The sequence below is a fragment of the Alligator mississippiensis genome, chromosome 2 (genome assembly GCF_030867095.1).
Source record: "Alligator mississippiensis isolate rAllMis1 chromosome 2, rAllMis1, whole genome shotgun sequence".
NCBI lineage: Eukaryota > Metazoa > Chordata > Crocodylia > Alligatoridae > Alligator > Alligator mississippiensis.
In genome coordinates, this window is record NC_081825.1 from 178186142 (window position 1) to 178203420 (window position 17279).

The 17279-nt window shown below is 47.4% G+C and overlaps 1 protein-coding gene across 4 annotated transcripts in view; it reads left to right on the forward strand.

Annotated features, from left to right (window-relative positions):
• The window catches only part of MYRF (myelin regulatory factor), a 114214-nt gene extending 98780 nt beyond the window's left edge, over positions 1 to 15434 (forward strand). For all 4 annotated transcript variants that reach the window (XM_019485247.2, XM_014593478.3, XM_059722498.1 and 1 more), the window contains 8 exons: positions 3965 to 4047; positions 4313 to 4474; positions 5813 to 6091; positions 7886 to 7973; positions 8607 to 8681; positions 9439 to 9541; positions 10680 to 10754; positions 11251 to 15434. In XM_019485247.2, coding sequence (XP_019340792.1) covers positions 3965 to 4047; positions 4313 to 4474; positions 5813 to 6091; positions 7886 to 7973; positions 8607 to 8681; positions 9439 to 9541; positions 10680 to 10754; positions 11251 to 11337 — 952 coding nt within the window. In that variant the 3' untranslated portion in view covers positions 11338 to 15434. The remainder of the gene's footprint in view (positions 1 to 3964; positions 4048 to 4312; positions 4475 to 5812; positions 6092 to 7885; positions 7974 to 8606; positions 8682 to 9438; positions 9542 to 10679; positions 10755 to 11250) is intronic.
• The last annotated feature ends 1845 nt before the right edge of the window (positions 15435 to 17279 follow it).

The window sequence follows — 17279 nt, forward strand, 5'->3', positions numbered from 1 at the left end:
GTTCCAGCCCTCACATTCACTGCACTGGAGGGTGCTTGCCAGGTCTCCCTTCTGCATACCCCTCCACCACACCAGAGCTTTTTGGGTTCAAGGCTCTGGTGTGGGGGCTAGGAGGGATGCTGAGATCCAGCCCCCACACTGTACAGGAGCTGGTTTAAGGCTCGGGCATGGTGCAGGGGCTGGGAGTGACACTGGCATGGCATGGAAGCTAGTCCCAACACTCACACTGGACGGGAGCCTTGAACTATCTCTAGTGTGATACCAGGTGATTTTTGGTCTTGGACCTGGGATCACACCACAGCCAGTTCAAGACTCCAGTACAGTCATACAATCTATATTTAGATCGTAGTAAGTATTAACATGCAACTGCTTGGAAAACTTTAAGTTACTTTAATGCGTACTACAATCTAAATATAACACGTGTTAAGTAATGAGTAACAAGGCCCTTACTTCAGTGCAGAGACAAGTGTCTGAATTGCTGGGAGCCTTGGCTCATAGAGTCATTGCGAGTCTGCAGTGTGATGCAGCCGCACAAAAGGTAAATAAGGTTTTGGCTAGTTTTCATCACAGTGGTAACAGCGCTAAGGTTGCATACAGAGCCTGGTGTTGTAAGACTATAGCTGTTACTGATCTTAAAAAGGAAGGAACAAATCTAGCAGAAGATGCAACACTGCTTTGACTAGGGAAGATGGTGAGGAACTCTGAGAATGATTGAAGCAAGTGAGGGGGTGGCTAGGTAATATGATGGTAAAAGAAATGTGGTGTTGATATACACAAAGCAGGCTGCGTGGGAAGACAGAATGGATATAGCCTTCTTGAGCTCTAAATGTGACCTGGTAAGGAAAATACCAGGGTATCATTGTAGAAAGCTCATTGGAATACCTCTGCTCAGTAAGCAGCTGTACACCAAAAGAAGTGTGAAGGCTGTAAGAGAATGGTACTGGAGACTAATCCCAACAGCATTATCTGATGCTGTTGTATTAATGAATAGATTGCTTTTGCTTAGTGTCCTGTCACAGAATCTTAGAGTAGTATGACAGAAAGGGACCTCCAGAGGTCATCTAATCCAACTGTCTGCCTGAGGCAGGATCATGCCTATCCAGACCATTCTATACAAATCCATTGTCTCATCTCTTAGCAACACTAGTCAACCCTGACATAACACCCTAACCTGCCACAGGTAAAGCAGGGGGGCTATGGCAGCCAATATCCTGATGTAATGGTTGTTAAAATACATTTGAGAGATCTGAGGAAGAGGGCAAAACCCCCCACAGCTTGTACTTGTCTGACCATGGGGTAAAATTCCTTCTTGATTCCAAATAAGGGAAACAGAGTCTGACTCTGAGCAGAGAGGCAACATCATTTTGTTGGCTGCCCCTGGACTCTCTCTAATTTCTCCTCCTCCTTTTTAAATTGTGAGACCCAAAACTGCACACAGTACTCAAGATAAGTGCTGAGCTGAGAGGTGTGATCACCTTCTGTGTCTTGTACCTAATGCTTCTACTGATGCATCCCAAAACCTTATTTACCTTGCATGGCATCACACTGCAGATTCATAGTGAATCTATGAGCCACCAAAGTTCCCATATTCTTCTCAGCCAGGTGTCACCCATACTGTATTTTTATTTTTGATTATTCTTCCCAAGGTGTAGCACCTGGCATTTGTCAGCACTGAACTTCATCCTGTTAATTCCAGCACAGCTGTGCTATCTCTTGAGAACCTTCTGAACTGTGCTCCCATCCTCCAGCATGCTTGCAGTCCTTCACAGTTTTGTATCATCTCCAAACTTGCTCAAGAAGCTTTCTATACCAGTACCCAAATTACCCATTGAATAAATGAGGTGAACAGCACTTGGCCCAGGACAGATCCTTGTGGGACTCCACTCAAAACCTTCTGCAGTTCTGACATAGATCCATTTATAATTACCCTTTGCATGTGGCTGTTGAGCTAGTTGGTTTTCCACCTTACAGCAGTTTTATCTAGCCCATATTTCTCCAATCAGTTTATAAGAAGCTCATTTGGGATCTTGTCAAAAGTCTTAGTGAAGTTCAAACAGGCTATATCCACAGTCTTCCCTTCATCCATTCAAGTAGTTACTTTGTCAAAGAAAGAGAACGTTTGTTTGACATGATTTGTTCTTAGTACATCCAAGCTGGGTTCTTGTTATTAGTCTTCCGTCCTCCAGATGCTTGCAAATGGACTTCTGTTGGATATGCTCCAATAATTTCCCAGGTACTGAGGTGAGGCTAAGTGTAGTCTGTAGTTCCCTGGGTCCTCCTTATTGCCTTTTTTTAAAAAAGGGGCGCTACATTGGCCTTTTCCCAGTCATCTGGTACCTCGTCTGTCTCCCGCAACTTTCCAAATATTATTGCCACAGGCTCCAAGATACCCACTGACAATTCCTTCATTACCCTGGGATGAAGTTCACAAGGACCTGCTTGCTTAAATTTGTTCAGACTCATCAAAAGCTCTCTGACTGTCTCTTTTGCAGTCTTTTGCTCTCTGACTGTCATCTCTCAACTTGCCTCCTTCCTTATTCAGATAATCTTTATTAAGTGTCTGGTTGCACCTTAATTATTTTGTGAACACTGAGGCAAAGTAGCTTTTGAGTAGCTCTGCCTTTGCATCTTCTGTTAAGAGTTCCCCTTGGCTATTTAACAGTGGGGACTCACAGCTTCCTTGGTCTTTCTCTTCTGGCCAAGATGCTTATAGAACCTCTTCTTGTTGTCTTTAATCTTCCTCACCAGGTACAGCTCATTCTATATCTTGCCTTCCTGATTTTGTTCTGCAGTTTTTTGCTATTTTCTGGTACACTTCCTTGGTGACCTGCCATTTTTTTCCATTGCCCTTATGCTTTTCTTTGGCATTTGAGACATCCTAGAAGCTCCTTAAGCAGCCACATTGGCCTCTTACTCTCCTTCTTGTGCTTTCATCATGTTGGAACCATTTCTTGTTGGGCTTCCAAGACTGCCCTTTAGAAGCTTCTAGCCCTTCTAGGCACCTTTATCTTTCAGTCTGTCTTCCCATAGCACCATGCCTACTAACTCCTTAAGTCAGTTGAAATCTGCCTTTTTGAAATCTAGCATCCTAGTTCTGTTGCCCTCATGCTTTCCCCATCTCAGGATCTGTCATCAGTCCTGATCATAGTATGTCAAGAAGGAAAGTGATGTGGGCAGGGAAGAGTACAGGGAAATCCAAAGTCCCTCAAAGAGATGGGATTAAATGGGTGGGACTGTTCTGTTTGGAGAAGAGATGAATGCTAGAGAGGAAAGTATAAGCTAGTGAACAGGGCAGAGGTAGTAGACTGAACACTTCTTTTCTCATTTATTTCTAACAGTCCAAGTGTGAGGGGGCATTCAGCAAAATAGAAAGGGCAGGACAGTTGAAAGGGACAGAAGGAGACCCATCACACAAAGCCTAATGAACTCATGGGACAGCAGTGATAGAGACCAGGGGTGTGGGTAGGGTTTGAGCAAAGTCTAAGCATGTACACAGGTAAGGACACTGTATGGTTACTTAAGGCAGCCCAAGAAAGGATGTGAAAACTCATATTGACCCCTGACTGATTGGGGATGAGAAAACACCTTCTCAGGGTCAGGCTGTGCCATAATCAATCAAAGAAGGCCCTGTCTGAAGCACATGGTACTTCTCGCTGTCAGACCTTGGAGGCAGCTGGACCCCTGTGTGACCTGCTCTGGTAGTCCTGGTGTCCTGACCCCCTTCCCCATACTGTTTCCTTCTTTCCTTTCTCAAATCTGGCACTCTTCCCCTTTCCTGCCCTGCTGTCTCTTGCTAACCTTCATCCTTCCCCATTTCTATTCCTGCTCTTGCTGTCACTCCACACCCTCATATACCATCTGCCATCACTGCACAGCCCCTTCTTACCTGCCTTCCCTCCAGGTGTAGACAAGCATCCTTGGTGGTTGCATCCTGCCCTCTAATGCATACTTTCCTGCATTTCAGATCAAATCAGAACTTTGACAAGACAGAGGTTGTACATTCCACTATGTCACCCAGTGCACCCAGCAACGGAGCTCCCTTACACAGTATGTACCATGATAGGGCTGGTGCTGGTTCCCAGATACTCTGATATAATTTAGTGCATAAGATATAGCCTTATCTCAGCACTGATGGTTCCTGAGGATTGTCATATGCCAGAGGTGATATGGCTATGTCACAGCAAGGGGGGCTCACGGGGACTGAACTTTGATGAATGGGAGTAGCCATGTCTTAGACCATAGCTGTCAGTGCTGCTGATGCTATCTTGTCCTTCTGGGGCTGGCTCACTCAATCTCCCCCTTTGTCTTGCAGTCACAACAAACATGCACAACGTGCCACATGGCATGTCCAGCCAAAGTGTGCTAGCATGCTTCAGCCCTCCATGCTTCTCCACCTGCTGTTCTGCTACTCCCACCAATGCATCCTCTGTTGCTGTCTCTGAGACCAGCCCCACACATGCCACCAACCGGACGGGTAAGCACAGCCCGTGCAAATAGGATATTGGGAATTACTAAAAATGGAATTGAAAACAAAAGAGAAGATGTTATTATACCATTGTATAAACCCATGATATACCCACACCTGCATGCAGTTCTGGGATTTAGTAGAGGTAGAAGAGGGACAGATAAGGGATGATTAGGGGTATGGAGAGGGTTCTGTACGAGGAGAAACTAAATAGGCTAGGACTTGAGTTTAGAGCAAACACAACTAAAATAGAATATGATAGAGGTCTATAAAATCATGAATGATGTGGGAGAAAGTAAATAGGGATTTACTACTGGTATTACTTGCTCTCACTGTACTAGAACTATGGGATGTAAGATGACATTATTAGGTAGCAGATTTAAACAAACAAGAAATTCTTTTTCATACAGCATGTAATTAACTTGTGGACCTCATTGTTGCAAGATGTTGGGGAGGCTGCTAATTTAACCATGTTCAAAATGTGACTGGGCAGATTCATGGAGGACAGGTCCATCAGTGGGCATGAAATATGATAATTAGGGCTGCAGTCTCTTGAGTTTGGACTTCCTAGATGTCTGAATCCTGGAAGGTGTAAAGGAGGAGGGGCAGGGGTCAGGTTAGTCTGGACAGGCAGTGCATAAATACTCTTCTCCTCAGCACCTATACTGCCACTGTGGGAGACATTGGGCTACGTGGGCTGAAAACATCACTGGGGTTGAGTGCTTCATCCTTACCATGTATTGCAACCTCCATGTCTGTGTTAATTTGGAGCCAAGGCTGGATGGGCCATTAGCCATGCCTTACTGTTAGCTGCTCAGGAGCCAGTTTGCTCTATTCTTCTCTGTCTGGTGCTTCAATGTGAAGAGCATCTGCCCTTGACATGATATCACTCAGCAGCCCTGGGGCAGTTGGCCCTGACCAGTGGTGTCATTCATTGACCATTAAACACTGCACTTGCCTGAACTTTGCTTTCACCCTGGGAGTCTGGACTTCCCTTGTCAGGGGTCCTCTGATTGCTGCTTCCAGACCAGACCCCACACCCACATGGCCCTCTACAGCTCTGGAGTTTGCTTCAGGCACGTATGGGTGGGGATGGGCTCACCTCATTACAGAGGTAGGAATACATCGCGAGGAAGGGGCGGGGGGTAGGCAACTCCAGTTCTTCCTGGTTATGAGCTACATGTCCTCTGAGTTGAGCTCACACCCTGTATGCTTGGAGAAGCATTTGGTCTCAGATATCTATGCCCAGTGGGGAGATCTGCCTTGCTACGGAACAGTGGTAATTCTCTCTTCGAGCTCAGCCTCCCCGCTCTCTGAGCTCAGTTGCTTATCTTCTTCTGCCCGCAGACCAAAGCCACACATCACTTCTGCCAGTGACAAACATCAAAGCCAAATCCAGGGGCATCACTGGGAAAGTGATGTCCCACACAAAGTGGACAAAGAACCCTGAAAGATCGCAGGGCTTTGGCAGCCCCAATGCCAGCCCGTCTTCCCCCTTCACCCACATCCAGAGCAAGTCCAAGTACATCTCCCAGCTCTCACTGTCCCGCAACAGCTTCCCACAAGGGCAGGCCCGGCAGCAACGCAGCGTCAGCCTATCAGGGAGTGAGCGGCCCCAGGTGGCAGGTAAGTGGACCTCCCATCTCCTCTCTGCACTCTGGTTGGTTAAATTCATGTGATAGTGGATAACCTAAGACATCTTAGTGGTAGATCTCTCATCTCCATCCCCTGCACCCCATCGCCCTGCTCTTTAAAGCTGAACCTATACTTCAGTCCCACACAACTTAAACTGTCTCCCTGCACCCTCTCACAGAAGCCAAAGCTGTATTGAACACCAAAGCCCCCTCTTCGAATGAGATATACCCCCCTGACAGAACCCTTAATACCTTCTATCTCACACACTACATTCCAGACCCAGACCTGCTGACTTCTGTTTCCCCACACTTTGGCCACACCTATGACTATCTGGGGGGTGCCAGTCTCCCAGTCCTGCCTGGGTGTAACAGAAATCTTGATTGGGAACTGACAGAGTACCCAATACCAAAGTGATGGCCTTGGTATTGAGACAGCATCACACTCCATCACACTCCACAACCACACAGGCTGTGAGTTTGAGAGGTCGGCAGAAGAAGTCCAGAACACATGGTGTAGCACCCATTGCTGCTTTCCCAACATGATGGCTGTCATGTGCAGTCAGGTTGACACTCCCTTACCTCCCTGCACCATCAAACAGGACTAGTGGGTTACACTGGGTGTCAAAGACAAGAGCTGCCAGGTTGTGGTGCATGCCTGTCCATTCGCACATGACTATCCAGACTCTAGCACCACTTGGTGGACTTCAGTGGAGCTGCATCTGCTTACACCAGCTCTGAATTTTCCCTAGTGCTTTTAAAGCCCTTTGGGGGATGACGGTCTTTAAAGCCATAGAGATGAAGTTTTCAGAAATGCCAGATGTTCAAAGTGCATCCGGTTCCTATATGCTACTTCCTGCCTTGAGTTCTCTCAGCTCCCTGCCTCTGCCACATCAACCCCTAGCCTCCCAGCTCATTTAGCCTTTTCCACATCAAACCCAAGTAACTAAATGGGCAACTGAAATATGCAATTTTAGGCACATGATGGTGCCAGAGCAAAAGGTGTGGCCACTACCACAATGGTCTGCAGACTGGGTTGGGTTTGAAGGACATGTCTATCTCTTTGGGGATATGGAGAGGGCTTATCGCAATCCCAAGTGTGTTCCACCCCAACACCTGTGGTGGAGGTGAAGAACCTATAAGAGGACAGCTCAAGTCCAAGAAGGAGCTGGGGTAGAGCCTTTTCCTGGCTCTGTCTCCTCTGCCAGCGCAACAGAGAGGCTCAGGGTTGATGTCACAGAGGCAGAGAAGCCCCCTGTTCTGATAGGTGCAGAAGTGGTGGTGCAGGGAGCTGCCTACGTGTAGAGCCAGAGGGGGGTGAGGTTAGGATATTCTGGGTGGCCTAAGGGAGTTTGGATGGGGATTTAGGAACTTACCCTCAGGCTTCTCTGAGAAAAGCATTATGCACCCAAGCTGCAAGAGACTTTATTTTCAGAGGGACAAGCACCCCAGCTCACTTAGAAGCCTCCAGGGCCTGTGAGCACATGGCTGTTCCAAAAACTGGCAGTTGCTTATGAAGGGAAGGAATTTGTTGGAAGACACTGGCTGTAGCCCTTACAGCAGAGCAGCAGGCTGCCCTTTGTCAGTGAGATGCTGCAGGCAGCGACCAGCACAGCCTGGTGGAGGTGGAGGGAGATGGGGAATTAGTGACGAGGGTGAAGGAATCCACAATGTGGCAGTGGTGGGGCGAGCTGGCCTCACAGATGTCCCTCCCAACTCTAACTTCTCTGCCTCTTCTCAGACTCGTGGATACTTTCACCTCCTCTGTAACCTCTCCCCTGTCTTGCAGGCTCAAGCCCTTTGCTCCACTCCATACAGATTGTAGAAATTGGCATGGCCATCACATCCCAGTACTGTGCAACTAGCAACACATGCAGGTGAGTGAGGGCCTGGTTCGTGCTGCCCAGCATTGATGGCAGCAAAAATGTCTGCACAGCAGATGGAAGCTCTTGTTATGCGTGGGCCAGGTTCAGCTAGTCTGGCTTCCCTGACACAGCCCTGCTACTGTGCCATAGCCTGCCTTGGCCTTCTTGTTCATTCTCCATCACACCCTCAATCCTTGGCTTCTTTGCTGACAATGCCAACAAGGAGATTCGTTACTGCCCAGCTCAGTAATGGTTACGATGTACTCTTTTGTCCCAGTAGGGAGTGGTCTGAGTCATTCCTCCAGCCCATTCCAGGAGGTCTGTAGTCCTCTTAAGACTTTGGGTTGCTGCTGTCTGAGGCCTCATTTGGCAGGGATGGGTGGAAGGGTCTATCTCTCATGGCTGATCCTTGGGCCCAGCTCCCCACTAGAGTTTTGTTGGAACTGGTGAAAAGAGGCCATCAGGCTGAGGTCCTTTGAGACAAAGTAGGATCACAGGATTCTTTTCTGCTCAAAAAGCCTGCACAGCCCTACTAGGGTGATGGCCACTTTGCTGGAGGGTGCAGGATGCCCTCCCCTATGGATCTTTCCCCGAAGTAGGTTGCACTGACGCTAAACCTTGGTCTTTCTTCATTTGTCCCCACAGGATGGGAAACCTCACCTACCGTATTCCCATCAGCCAGCTCACAGCAGTGAACACCAACATGACCTTGGAGATGAAGTGAGTCAAGGGGCTTGCCTCCTGTTGGTTTCCATTCCTGAGAGAGTGGGGGCCACAGGGAAGAATTTAGCAGTGACCTCGTGGAAGCAGGGGACTAACAGAGTGACAATTTGAGTGGACAAGGCACAAAGGGCTAATAAGGGCATGGGTGCAAAAGGAGAGGGGCAGAGTGGGAAGAGGAGGCAAGTTTTATGTGAGATGGGGAACAGGTTCTACTCTGAGCAGTGGGAATAATCAGATTGCAGGGTCATGGTTCAAGAGCTAATATTGGGAGAAGGAACAGAAAGGTATGGGGGGGCACTATGAAGGCAGGGGTGTATAGTGTATGAGGGGGAAGTGATGGGTAATGGAGTACTGTATGAAAAGTCTGGCTCTGATAGGGCATAAGGGTAAAGGTGCATGAGAGAACTAAGTAGCTTGCTTTCTGGGGCTGACGAGAAGGGGCAGTTTGTGGGGTAGCCATGAGTGGGGCAAGGCATGCAGGGGGCAAGATGGGAAGGAACAATTTTTGTGGGGAAGGGTGTAGCTGTGTGAAAGGAGGGACCGTTGTTTGAAGGAGCAGTTTGGGAGGTAGCTGTGAGTGGAGTAGACTACATGGATGTGGTGGAAAGGGGCAGGTCGTGAGAAGCTGAGTACGGAGCGGGCTGTAGAGCTGAGGTAACAGTGGAGGGAGTGGGAAGCTGCTGGGGTTCTGTTTCAGAGCCACCAACCTCTTCTGGTGGTAGCTCCCTGTCTCACTTCATGCACATCTCTTTAGTGCCTCGTCGGCTGTGTCCATCTACCTTTGTGGCATTGACTCCAGCAGCCCGTGTCAGGATGCCGTGAGTGTCGACAGCTCCACCAGTACAACAGGGACCCAGGTAAGGATGCGGCATTCCTCAAAGGACAGAGGCCATGTCTACACTGTAAAACACAATGAACAGACTTGAGCAAGCTCTGGCCTGGGGAGCAATCTAGCTGCAGCAACACCAAGCTTGGGGTCAGCCAGTTGACCCTGCTTCTCAGTGCGCTGCTTTGTCTCCAGCCCCCAGCCCCACAAGGTGAGGGAATTACCTCACTTCTGCCAAACCCCTTGAATCAGGCTACAGGCAGGGCCCTGGATGCTGTGCAGCACGATAGCCTCAGAGCCTTCAGCAAACCTCCTCCAACCTCAGGAACATTGTTGTCATGTTAACTTTGTATATTCCTCTATTCCCATCCCCATACAGGCCTCTGGCCACTGGGTTTACATTAACAATGTCCTTTCCTTCCTTATCCTGCTGCTGCACCCCCTGCACTACTGTTTCCCTCTGTGACACCATCCTCTTTAGCACCATTTGTTTCCTTATTCCTGACCCCTTTCCTCTCACTGACTGCTCTGTCTGCACCTACTAATTTAGTGGTGTGATTTCTGTATTTTCCCATTAACTCTGTGGGACAGGACATTTAGCTCTCCTCTTTCTACAGGCAACCTTTCTTGCCTCCTCCCACCCTGCAGCTCCCCTAATAAAGAGGCCACTACACCAGCCGCAGGTTTACAAATGGGGTATCCAGCTTTTAACTTAAATCATTTAAACCCATGCGTATGCAGATCTCCTCACCCAGCATTTTGCAAGGCAGTGTGAGCATGGCACCTTTGCAAACAAATTGCTGTCAGCTCAGCCAACCTCCCTTGCTATGGCACTTCTGCAGCTGGACATGTTTCTCCAATGGCCAGCACAGGATATTGGGTTCCCTCCCACACATGTTACTCCAGTTCTACCACTGGTGTCTGGGACCCTAGTCTTTTCTCTGGGCTTTGCAGGATGATGCCTGAGAAGCCAATGCAGTGGAGCCAGATGTTTTATATCTGTGTCACCAAGGGTACCTAACACCAAACATTAGTGATTCCACTGTTGCATGTGAGCCATGTGCAGTTGTTTAGGAACCACAGCTCTTACATCTGTGCAGGAATGGAACTAGATGGTCCTTGAGGTCTGCTCCTAGAATTCAGTGACCATGTCTTCTCCTTCCCTTCAGGAAAGGATGCACCGTTGGCCTATAGTAATGCTGTCATTCCAGGAATTCACCTACCACTTTCGGGTAGCCTGGCCTGTAAGTATGAAGATGTGCTTTACACTCTCTGCTGTCTAGGGCAATAGTGCAGTGTTTCACATCTGAACTTATGGGACCAAGACAGGAGCCAGGAAGAGCAGCCCCCATTGCTAAAGTCTCCTACCCTGGTCCAGTCTCAAGTCCTCTTTCTTAAGGGAGGAACTTGTGAGAGCCCTACCACCCATTGTCCTTCTTACCACAGGGAGGCACAGATAGTTACGTTGCAGGAGGAGGGGAGTTCAGTGGGCTGCAAGAAGCCAAAACTTACTAAAGCACAGGGGGAGGAGCGGAAGAGGGGAAAATGTAGAGCTCACGTCTCAAGCTCAACAGCTGATGGGAGACTGTTGGCCTGTTTTTCAGTCAGCTGGGAGGGGGTGGGGAGCCATATATGAGCTTGGCCAGGTAATCCTCCTCTTCCTCAGAGCACAGGTGGGTGAGTTCAGTATGGATCCTCACCAACCTGAGAGCTTCCCGTGATGTTCTCTGTCTCCTGCAGGGCCACACCAACTGCAGCGCCACAACTGAGCAAATGGGACATCGTTTTACTGACTATTATTTCCAGTTTTATTGGCTCTGCAAGTGAATCCTGGCAGCACCAGTGCCCTTTAATGGGAGAGAGGAAGGGAACTGGTGAAATCTTCTAGACTGCTCCATACCTTCCTCTGTGAACTCCCAAGTCCCAATGTGCTCCTGCCTTCCTCTCTAGACTCCAAACTGGAGACAACATAGACACTGAGTGCAAAACAAGCAAGGAACATGGAACAGTGCAACTGTGCCACGATACCTATAAACACCACATCCCACAATGCCCCGAGGAACTCTTTCCCTCCTCTCTTGCTCCCTCCTTTACAACACTGGATCTAAGAGTGTTACACTGGATCATGCGTGGACGGGTTTATCCCAGCCCCTCAGAGCTGTGACTGCAGCATGGCTGGCAACTCCAGCCTGAGTGGGCCCATTGCTTTTTGAAGCAATGCAGCAGCTCTCTGCAACACTGGAATTTGTTGTCAACACTGGAGCGCTTTTCAATGCAGAAGCACTGGAATTCCTTCTGGACATACTGGAAATCAGACACTGGAGTTGCTGTTCTTGCTGGTCAACCAGCAGTCGTTTCCCTGCATTCCTGATCTCCTGGACTCTAAATGAAGCCAAAACCCATAACTGAAGGCTCCTCACACACAGACATGCACTCTGCCAAGAGCAAAACCAGGGAGGCCACAGAATTCCTCTCGATCCCTTTGCTCCTCCCTGTTTCCTACACTCCATGAAGAGCAGGCCTGGATGGACAGACTTCCCAGAGAAACTCTGCTCAGACTATGCTGAAGCCATTCCTTGTGCAGGCAAGGTGTCGCTTGTGTTATCTTCTTTCCCAAAGATGTGGGAAAAGAGGCTTCTCAGGTCCAGAAGCAGTCACCCATCTGCCTGAGGCTCCAGTTTGCAGGGGCTCCTTACTGGAGCCTGCACTTATTTCAGTCATTGGATGGATGTGGAGGCTGTCCTGTTCCACCAGTGAAGACAGCAATGCAGAATGGGGGAAAGGCTGCTAGACACCCAGGTGGGCTGGGTTTACAGCATCTTCTGGTGCATACAGAGCTGCTCCCCAAGGGGGTCTCTGCCAAATCCATTCTTCTACCCTGAGAATTTCCTCCAGGAGGAGGGGCCAGCAAAACTGACTGTAGGCCCTGCTGCCCATTGGCCTGCCAAGTGTGCTGGGTGTTTTACTGTTACAAGGTCTTAACTCGCTAAACTACTGACTTTTTAAAGCAGTATAAAAATAGGCCTCTTACTCGTTATTATTGACCTATTTTCGTCTTACATAGGAAACCAAAGGGGGCTGGTGCTTTACCCTGTCTGGAAGCCTGAGAGCTGTCCTGGTGCTGTGGCAGTAGGGCTTGTCAGACTTTGACAAATACAGCCAGTCCCTGGCTGCTCCTTTCCCTTTTCCCCCACTCAGTCACAGGGAAGGAAGTTTTTGCCTTTTTGGAGTCAGGAGCCATCCCAGACTGCTACTTCAAGAGGGGAATTAAGGCAACTGGGGAGGAAACACCATTCTTCCATCCTGAACCAAACTAGAAAGCTCCTCTAGGAGAGACAGTCTTACCTGTGGCACAGTCTCATCACCTGATGTAGGCAGCTTTAACCAAACTGGGGATTGTCACCTGTCAGGGGCCAGGTACTAAGGCAGGGGCATTGATTACCATCCTTTGCCTTTAGTGAAGACAAACTCAGCCATCCAACTGCTGGCTCAGGTCACACCTCTGGAAAGAGTACATGGCTTCAAGTTACTTTGGTTCACCACCAGCTGGCACTGTTGCTGCAGGAAAACAACTGCACACTTTTTGACCAAATGTAGAAATGGTCCCTACATGGACTCCAGGAACCTCCCCACCCTCTTGCCCCAGCTGTGAATCATAGACAAGTTAGGCTGCCAGGGACCTCAGGAGTCCCATCCCCTGCTCAAGGCAGGATCATCCTTGTCTAATCAGCCTAGACAAGAACTAACATCTCCAGGAACAAACCCTCACACAACCAACCAGGCATAATGCCCAAAACATCAAAAATACCCTCTAACTTACTACAGATAAAACAGGAGGTTGGGGGCACTAGTTTATTTGGGGGATAAGAAACAAGCAGGAGATCCAGTTGTTTCTCTCCAAGTCTGCAATGCCTGACTACTTCAGTGGGAGTCAGAGGGCAGCTCTCCTAAGGGTCAGCCCTGGCTTTCAATTCCCACTCTGGTCCTGAAAGTAGAATTCTGTTAACCGTAGAGTAATGATCTATTTACTAAAATGCACTTAAACACTGGCAGGGAGGAACAACAGAGTGAGTATTGAATAAGTGGCAACTAGGGCAGGCCTGTGCTACTCCAGGCATCACAGTAGAGAAGAACAGAAGGCCCCTATATGCCCACAGTCACTGCTCCATTCTTAATAGGACTCTGTGATCCTGTCAGCAGCTTACAAAGTTCTCCAATGCAACTCTGGAAAAGACACTTGATGCTTTTACATTTATTTCCCCTGCTTGCCTTGAACTCTGCTTGGCCTTAAGCTGGGAAATTTCTTATGTGGCAGCTTTTGTTCACTGTTTGGCAATCAGGGGCCCCAATCTTGCAAACACCTTTTCAAGTGAATAATCTTATATATTGTGCTGGGACCACTCAATTGAGGGTTAACACTATCGTGTTCAGCCAGTATTTTTCCTCTCTGTTTTGAACAGAGTGGAATTGAATGCCTGTACTTTAAATAAAGGCAGAGTTGTCCTTACACACTGTTGGGACCAGGGTTGAAGACACTGCAATCACCACCAAACAATCCCCTCCCTTCCCCCCAGTGGTGTTCTCAGAGGGAATGGCTGATAGCAGTTAGGAGGATCCACAGGTGCATTTCACATCTCTACAAAGGAAGGCACCTGCTGGGGGGGCAATCACTGGAAGTTGAATATCAGTGGTGGAAAGCTGCATGCTAGTGGAAGTGTGCTGATGCAGTGCCAGTATCCCCTGGTGCTCCAGCATAGAATCAGTCAGTACTTTCATCCAATGCCAGTTTTGAACGCTTGCAGTAACTTCTCTAGCACCTTTTCCTGCCAACATGACCTATAGGTAGGGGCAGCAGGTGAGATGTGTAACACATGCTCTGGGATGGCTCAACAAGGATGGCTGGTTAGTTTCTCAGTACTGTGTTCACTTCCCCTTCCAAAAGTCAAGGCAATAATTAAGATCTAGGGGTGAGTCCTCCTTACTCCAAACCATTTTAAAGCAAACATGGCAGTGGTTAGCTAACATCTTAGGTATTTCCAAGATGTAGTAAAAACAGATTCCAAATTTGCTTTTATGATTTCTTACATTTCTATAGCACCTTTCATCCTAAAAGTAATTTACAAACTACACACATATCTTGTCAGCCGTGACAGAATGGTATGTCAGCTAAGCAGGAACCAGTCTCACAGAAGTGCGGTACATTTGTTAGGTAAAATGCCACGTGATGGCATCAGTCTGTAGAAATGATTGTGCTCTGTAGAAAACACCAGAGAAAGTTGTCTCTGCTTTACTCACCTGCAGCAAGAGATGTTTTCACCCATTTGAAAATAGTAACAGCAAGAGTTAACAATCAGGCCTTTCCCTGCATGAGACAGAGGGAGCTCTGAGCTACTGTTTCCAGCCTTGCAAGCAGGGAGCTCCTTTGTTTCTGGAAACCTGAAGCTCCACCTCTAAACATCCTTGGCTGGGAGGAAAAGTGTGAACACAGAGCCACTTTCTGAAGTTTGGCTGTTTTGGAGTTTGTTTCAAAAGCAAATTCATAAGCCTTTTGGCCTCCTGTTAAAGCTTAAAAGCCTGTAAATAGAAATTGCGCTGCCACCACTGCACAGATTAAGGAAAAAGTTAAAGCACTAATTTGTTTGGTTTAAGTGTTGCTGTCACAGCTTTAATCACTGTATATTGCCAGCAGATTTGTAGAGTTACATTCTTAGCAGATGTTATTAATGATTATTTGGTTTTTTTTGCTCTGGGGGAAAGCCTGGCTTCCCTCTTTTCTCTTTGATTTGTATTTATATTTTGCTGAATTTTGGGGTGCTGGTTCTCAGGACTCCCCAACTTTTTGTTTGGCTTATCTAGACTTATGTTTTATGCTGGAGGTAAATATACCGATATAAATAAATATATAAATACTGCTTTGTACCCAACATTGGCTCCTGTTTGCTTTCCTCCATTACAGTGGAAAAATAGACACTTGCAAGTCATACTATAACTTTTGCTTTTCACAGAGTACCTTGAGACTAGCAGCAACAGATTTCCCTAAACGCTGTTAGTTTTCTAAAAGTGCTCAAATTTTGAGAAGTCAAATTAAATTCTGCCCATTCTAGTGGCTATATTTGAAATAGTATTTAATATCAGGTATCAAATGGAGCAGTTCTGGCGCACACTCCGGAACAGTAATCAAGACCTGGCTGCAGTCTGTCTTAAGATGCATACTCTTCACCTGAAAAAATAAAACTACTTTACATCTAACCATTGCAAACCCAGCATCGCATTCAGACCCAGCATTGGATTCTGAGCTCCCAAACTTACCGTGTTTTCGTATTTGTGGCCTTCCTAATTTTCAAATCAGTTGACAAACCGTTATACCATATCTGCAAGACAGTAATCATCATCCTTGCTTTAGTAAGTGGAGCAACAAATCAACCATTAGCCAAAAGCCACATGTGGAGTCAGAGTCAAGATCATACTGCTTCTCTGTCCAAAGGTCTCACTACCCACAAGAAGTGATTTCTTTTCACAATAGCCAGTAGCTGAGGAAAAACACTGATATACCAAGTAGTTGCTCCATAAGCATCAAAGGAGGAAAAAAGGGGTGCTGGCAGAAGGAGAAATGGAGAAAACCTAGCTGAAAAAATGAGGCAAGAGGCTTCATGCAACCTGAGTTCCAATAAAATCAGGCTCACATAATGCCCCTTTGGTGCAGGCAGAGGAAGCTTTCAGGGCTCTGATTCACCATCAGTCCCCCACAATAGGCATAACAATTTTCTTGGTGGAAATCAGGTGCTTTTTATATTTAATTTCCTACAAAATTGTTAGGACTCCATCCACTGATACCTAGAACATACTTTGCAACTGACTGGATACAACTTCCAGAAACTGACATTACCAGCAGACGAATACTGAAGGTAAATGTAGGGCCTTGCTTCACTGGAGCAACATAGTCACACTATGCCAGTTAGGTAGATAAGCCTTCCTAACTCCTTTTATAGGTGGTGTGATAAAATCAGTAGTTAAGCCAAGACCACAGAGCAAATCAGAGCCAAGATAATACACTCCTTTGTATTTACCCTAGAAGGCTGCATGTTTTATTACTTAGGTGGTGAAAAAAGCTGGAATCCAGCTCCGTACCTGAGCTTGTAGCAATGCTATAAGATGCTAACCCAGATTTCCACTGTCACATCATATAAGCTACTGTTGTATACTTTGCCATCAGTGATATAGCAGTTGCCCCTGGATAGGACCCACTGGGTGCCATAGGCAGAGGGGCCTGAACTGTTAGCACTGTAACTTCAGAAGTGACTCAGCCATCATCACTCTCTCCCTCCAATAACTCCGCTGCCTGCCTTGGCCTCTCTTTGGTAGTGCCCATTTAGCATTGTAGGCACAGGATACACTTGCCTGCAGCTCCAAATGAGCACTAAAATTTTCAGAGGACCATGGTGAAGGGCTGTTGTCTGTAACAAGCATAGTTTTTTTGTTTTTGTTTTTACCAACAATTAACAGAATGAAAGATTTGGAGGCCCCTTTCTGTAGGTAGGAAATGATGACTCCCAGGTTTCTGAGAGCACCATGTACTTCATTCTGTGACCTGCTACCTGTGAGACTTTCTCTCAATTCCCTGCTACTCACCCAGCTCCTAAGCCTGTGTTGCTTCGGTCCTGCCGTGGACCACTGTGATGGCCGACAGACCAAACTATGAAAATCTTATAGCATGCAGCATTATCTAATTATTAGCACACTTACTGTATTTACAGTATTGGGTCTTCTCA